General features: G+C 48.2%; 1 protein-coding gene across 1 annotated transcript in view; it reads left to right on the top strand.

Moving 5' to 3' along the window:
* Parp6 (poly(ADP-ribose) polymerase family member 6) overlaps nt 1-6,444 on the top strand; it is a 42,641-nt gene that overhangs the window by 20,603 nt on the left and 15,594 nt on the right. The window contains exons 13-17 of the mRNA XM_023712633.1: nt 874-981; nt 2,634-2,699; nt 3,663-3,730; nt 5,774-5,822; nt 6,067-6,179. Of these exons, the coding sequence (XP_023568401.1) occupies nt 874-981; nt 2,634-2,699; nt 3,663-3,730; nt 5,774-5,822; nt 6,067-6,179 (404 nt within the window). The remainder of the gene's footprint in view (nt 1-873; nt 982-2,633; nt 2,700-3,662; nt 3,731-5,773; nt 5,823-6,066; nt 6,180-6,444) is intronic.

Raw genomic sequence — 6,444 nt, forward strand, 5'->3', positions numbered from 1 at the left:
TTATTTTTATTTATTACATTTATTTATTGTGTGTGTGTGTGTGGCCAGCTCAGCCCACCAGGGGGCGGGTCTGGCTGGCATGTGGTGCTGGGGATCAAACCGCGGTCCCTGTGCTCCTCCAAGCCTGCTTCAAGTAGGCGCTCTAGACCACTGAGCCATCTCTCCAGCCCATAAAGCCATAGTTCTTAATGATGTCACATTCCAGCACCTTCCCATACTGCTCAAAGAGTGAGCGGATCTCTTGCTCTGTGGCCTCCCAGGGCAGGTTTCCAATGAACAGCTTCACCATTCTGACAAGAGCCTCAAACCTGGACCCTTCCGCTCCTCACAGATCAACCTTCAGCTCCTTCACCCCAACAAAGACTCAGTATTTATATTTATAGCTCTGAATAGTCTGTTATTTTTCTAGGATGACCCAAATTCTGCTCTTTGCCTGCCCAGCTCAAATATGACTATTTTAGGGCCGGGGAGATAGCTCAGTAGAATAAGTGCCTGTCTGGCAAGCACAGGGTCCTGAGTTCAATCCTAGGTACCACACACACACACACACACACACACACAAACACACAAAGAGTATTTTATAATCGTCCCTGTTTCTGTGGAGAACACACACACTCAAGTACATTCACATGTATCTGCACACGCATGTACATGTCTGTGTACATTAAGGAGACACAGAGACATAGTAGGAAGAGTTGCCCCCTATGATGATGGAGGCTTGACGTCCCCGCATCTGCAGTCAACAGGCTGGTGGTTAGGAGCGCGCATAGTGTGTATGGTTCCAGTCCCAGTCCAGAAGCCGGAGGAACAAGAAAGCCGGTGCTTTAACACATTCCCCAGGTGGCTGAAAGCTGAATGTGTTGTTGCCTGACAACTTGGTCCCAGGCATGGCTGGATCACTTCTCTGAGCACCAGTGGTACAAGCCACCCAATGGGACAGTCATGCATGTACCACTGGTGGCTCAAGCTGGAAGGAAAATGGTAAGTTCTAGTCCAAGAATCCGAGGCTCAGGGCCCATGGAGGCCATTCTGTAGGTCCCTTCCGAAGGCAGAAGAAGGTGATTTGCAAGTCAAATAGGAGAATGCAAAAAAAGAATGCTTTTATGTGACTCTTTGTTCTCTTCACACCTGTGGTTACCCCAGTGCGCTCCTTGCGCATTAGGGAAGGCAGTCTGCTTTACTCAGTGTGCTGATTACACATGGATCTGAGCCAAGACCACCCTCAGACACACACCAGATATCATATTGGGCTGCAGAAGACCAGCCTTCCTGGAATGCCTAACTTTAGGGAGTGAGCTGATATTAAATACAAGACATAGATAATTTTGAAAGGGGGACCTCTTGTCTGTAAGGGACAAAGAGCCCTAGGGTCTGGCTCTCCTCATTTTTATCCAACTTAGGCAAGTGAGCAAGCAGTTAGATTAAATGAAAATTAATGTTTCTCATTATTTGCAAAATGTACCCACATAAGAATTTCGCTAGGGGCCGGGGAGATGGCTCAGTGGAATAAGTGCTTCCCTGGCAAGCGCAAGGGCCTGAGTTCAATCCCCAGTTCCACACAAAAAAAGGAATTTCCCTAGACTAGATCTCAGCTGATGTTGACCTCTTCTCCAGACTTGCTACGTGCTAGTGTGCTGGCCCAGTGCCAAAGGACAGATAGCTTGCCGAGCCCTCCTCCTTGTCCACAGGCAAGGTCAACTAGGCCTCAGTCCTTACCAATGGTTTCCAGCATTTGCCAAACATCTGGGCACCTGTGCCTCAGTCAGGTGTTGAAATTAACCAACACAAATGCACAGCTTGTTCCTGTCCTTACCATGTCTCAGACACCACACTTAAGTTTTTTGTACATTATTTAACCCTCAGAACATTTCTGTGAGGGTGGTAAGTGACAGTTTTTTTCAGGCCCTCTGGCGCAGCAGAGAAACAGAAGGAAAAAAGGGAAAGGGGCTTTATTTTCTTTGAGGACATGGAGAGAATTTGGGGAAGATGAGGGATTCTCTCAATTGGAACAAAAGGAGGGTGAGTCTTTTCTGGCCTTCTGCCAGGGGTGGAGTTTCAAGGGGATGTTTAGGTATACCTGAGGGAGCTGATTTGGGGTCTTCCCTGAGGTGGCAGGAAGGGTAAAAGGAAGTTGTACACTGGGCTGAGTTGGAGAAGAAGGGGGAGGTGGTCTTGGGAAAGATGGGCTTTTTTTTTTTATGGCTTCAGCCATATTGGATGACCACCATGATGATCTAGCAATTTGTACTAGGGCCAGAACCTATCAGTAAGAATTTTTGCTTACATTTGAAAATGGGACTGGGGGTGTAGCTCGGGTAGAGAGCTTGTCTAGCATGCCTGGGAACCTTGGGTTCCATCCTCAGTGCTGCAAAAATAAAAATGGGTAAAAAATTGGCATCATTTGCAAGCAGGGATGCTGAGGTTCTAAGGGTCTAATGACACCCTGGTGCTTCCGGCTGGTAGAAGAGACCTGGCACTTGCCCCGGAGCTGTCTGATGTGAACCTGTCAGTCTAAGGCACAGGGCTCTGCTTCCTGAGCCCCGACTTCTTTTGTGCACTTCCCTCATTTTCATCATGTCTTTCTCTGTCTTCTGCTTTTCTTTACATGGTTCTTGTCCCACTGAACTCTGCAGAAGAAGAATTATGAGCGGCTTCAGAAAGCTCTGGATAGTGTGATGTCCATCCGGGAGATGACCCAGGTACTCTGCCCTGTGCGTGTCTTCTGCCCCGGGTCTGTCCAGGTCAGGACCCAGATTCTGCATGCAGTTCGTGGGTGTACGATTTAGACTAGAAAGTACTTAAGTTCTGTGCTTTTAGTATTACTGCTGTAACCTTCACAATCCTTGTTCTTTGTTTGGTTAGCTCTCTTACTCTTTCATTCTCTTCCCTCTAGTGCTGCTTTCAGCCTTTACCTTTGTTGTTCATTTCTGCATAAATTGTTAGTATTTGATGTTCTTCTATAATTATTAGGAAATTGAGGGCATATCCTTTACCCAAAGTTGGGGGAATGATGGGGGATTTGGAAGTAATGAATGAGACTCAGGGGCCCACATCTTCTGTCTGGCCAGGGGTGGGACAGCCACTTGGAGCAGTTTGTGTCCTTTGACTCAAGGCTGTCCCTCAGCAGCCCCACCTTGTCTGCAGTCTGCATGAGCAGACACTCTCATGGGCCTCTCCTCAGCAATCCTAGGTGTCATAGTTCAGAGTAGCACATAATGCACTCCTTGGGCAGGATTTACTTGTCCAAACGACTCTGCTTTATGTAAAGATTTACCATGGGATTCTTCTTGCTCTAATCTTTCTGGGACGTGGATTTTATTTTTTGATTTACAATCAGCTTTTTATGGCTGTAGGAATTGCACAAAATGAGACCTACCTGCATGTTGTTCTGTAAGCATCTTCAGTCATTTTCTTTTCTTTTTTTTTTTTTGCGGAACTGGGGTTTGAACTCAGGCCCTTGCACTTGCCAGGGAAGCGCCTATTCTACTGAGCCATCTCCCTGGCCCAAGTCATTTTCATATTTACTTAAGATTCCCAACCTGACTGGCTTCTTGTGGATGGAAGCCCAGGGTCCTGTGACCTCCATGTGGCCCTTGATGCCTGTCTCAGCTGGACGCTGTGTCTGCAGAGTGGGAGATAATCTTACGGCTGTTGTCTTACAGGGTTCATACTTAGAAATCAAGAAGCAGATGGATAAACTGGACCCCCTGGCCCATCCTCTCCTGCAGTGGTATGGACAGAATGGCTTATATGTGGGGCATGGGAGGGAGGGAGAAATGTAATGCGGAGCCGGCTCCTTCCTCTAGAGGCGGTTCCACATCCTCCACAGGATTGCAGGCATGGCTTTCCAGGGTTTTCTTGGAGGTCTGCAGTTGCTGTGCTATGACAAGAATTCAGATCCTAGAAAATGCTCACAAGTTCTGTGATTTCTCAAGTTCTCATTAAGTATTCCATGTTTCCGAAAGATTTGTTGTCTTGTTTATTTTTGTCTTTTTGAAAGTTTCACCATGCAGTGCAGGTTTGTCTTGTACTCTACTTTGTAGCCCAGGGTGATCTCACACTCCTGGCAATCCTCCTGACTCAGCCTCCCAAGTGCTGGGATTCTAGGCGGGTGCCACAACTCCAGGCTTTTTCACTTTTTAGTGGACAAATAAAATTAATATGTATTTGTCATCTGCAACATTATGTTTTGAGATAGATGCCTATTATGGAGTAGCTTTATAGAGTTGATTAATATAGTCATTGCTTCATTGCACTACTTTTTTTTTTTTTTTCCCGTATTTAGTACAAGGTCTACAGGGCCTCACTACACAGATCAGACTTGTAGTGATCCTTCCCGCTTTTTCGCCTCTCAAGCGCTGCTGGGATTATAGGCATGTGCCACCATGTCTAGTCTCAACTGCCATCTCAGTGTGCCCTAGTGGCAGGGCCAGCACAGCACACTGGGGATTGAATCACTGGCCCCTGTGTCTGCCTAAGCAGGGGCTTTAATTGCTGAGCTCTCTGGCTCTCCACTACTTTTTTAGTAAGAATCTGAAAATGTACCTTTCATTGCCTCTTTTTTTTTCCTTTGAGACAAGATCTCACTATTTAGTTTTTCCTGGTCTTGAACTTGCAGTGATCCTCCTACCTCAGCCTCCAAGTGGCATTACAGGCATGTGCCACCATGCCGTTTTCAAGAAAACAAAACATTCCCTGCAGTCACCGCCAGTAGGTTTCTGAGGGTCCCTTGCATGCAGGAGTTAGCGCTATTCATCTCGGCTCGGCCTTCTGTGCATTCAGGGAGCTGTGTCTCTTCCTGCCTTCTGCTTTCCTTGTCTAGACCCTGGACCTGGTGGCCTCATGGAACCCGAGGCGCTGCTGTTTTCCCTTTCTACTTCCTGTGGCCTCCCTCCCTGCTTTTGTTTTTTCTTGGCACTGTGCTTTCAGCTGGGCGCTCCTCCTGGTTAGCCTTTGTAGCCGTGCCCTGGCCGCCTCCCTCAGCGTGCGGATGGAGGGCACTGACCCTCTGGGCATCACAAGGTCACGAATGAGGCCCAAGACAAACTGTCCCCTGCAGGAGACAGCGATGTCTTTGGGCCCCTCTGTGCCTTAATTTTTGCTTCTTTTCTGTGTTCAGCTGTGCACAGTCGTGTCTGTCCCTGATTCCTCAGGAAGTTCATTCTAGTTTCTTTTGTCTCTTTCTCCAGCCTCGATAGTAACTTTCTGTTCTACCCCTTACTTGAGACTAAATCCCAAGTGTGCATTTTCTCCGTGTCTCCATCCTAATTCACACCTTTGTTTTCTACTTTTATTTTTTTAAATGGGTGACTTCTGGTTTGGTTTGGTTTTGAGACAAGGTCTTGCTATGCAGTTGAGGCTGGCCTTGAACTCAGTGTGTAGCGCATGCTGGCCTCAAACTGGAACTGATCCTCCTGCCTCAGCCTCCTGAGCGCTGGTTTTACAGGTGCTTCCCACCCTTCCTGGCTAATAGGTAACTTCTTGACTCTTCCTTTTGTTTCATCCTTTTTGTCTCCCTTGATATAGCAGCCCTGTCCTTGCTTTCCACCCATTATTTTAACTAGCTGACCTCTGCTTTGTAGGTCCCCTTTACATTTTCATACATAGGTGCTGTCACTCAGAAGGGCTCTCCAGATAGTGACATGATTAGGTTACATGGTTCAGACAGCTGGAGAACCCTGCTTGCTCCCCATGGTAGGAAGGCCCTCCCTCGCCCAGGCCAGTGTGACCACGTACTCACTCTGCCTTCTCCCTTTGGTCTGTTTCTTCCCAGGATCATCTCCAGCAACAGGTCACACATTGTCAAACTACCTCTCAGCAGGGTAAGTGCTGACGCTCCCTCTAAAGCCTCCAAGTTTCTGGGGAGGGCGGGATGGGACTGTGAGCCAGCCACCCACCTTGGTCCTAGATCTGCCTGCCTGCCTCTGCCATTGGTAGATTGTTTGGGCCTCACCTGTTTCCCTTGTTTGGGGTCAGCGCCAGCCTGATTTGTTCCCTCTCCCCATCCTTCCCTCCCTGATCTCGATTTCTGCTCTTCTTTCCCTGGCCCCGCCCCACCCTGGGCAGCAGCTGAAGTTCATGCACACCTCACACCAGTTCCTCCTGCTGAGCAGCCCCCCAGCCAAGGAGGCTCGGTTCCGGACCGCCAAGAAGCTCTACGGCAGCACCTTCGCCTTCCAGTGAGGAGGGAACCTGGGCAGCCTTGGGAAGGGTGGGGGGGCCCTGGAGTCGTGGAGTGTGTGTGACACGCTTGTGTCAGTCACCTAGTCAGTGAGGCATTGGGAAATGCTGCTGTGGTAGGTGCCGTAGAGGCTGAAAAGACTGCAGGAGTGGTCTTTATTTTGAAGCTCTCACAGTTGAAGAGAGATGACATTTGCAGGTGAAAAGAGGGAGCTGGAGGAATAGATTGGAAGTGATAGATTTGAATTTTTTTTTTTTTTATTT

The sequence above is a fragment of the Octodon degus genome, unplaced genomic scaffold, assembly GCF_000260255.1.
Source record: "Octodon degus isolate 3935 unplaced genomic scaffold, OctDeg1.0 scaffold00026, whole genome shotgun sequence".
NCBI lineage: Eukaryota > Metazoa > Chordata > Mammalia > Rodentia > Octodontidae > Octodon > Octodon degus.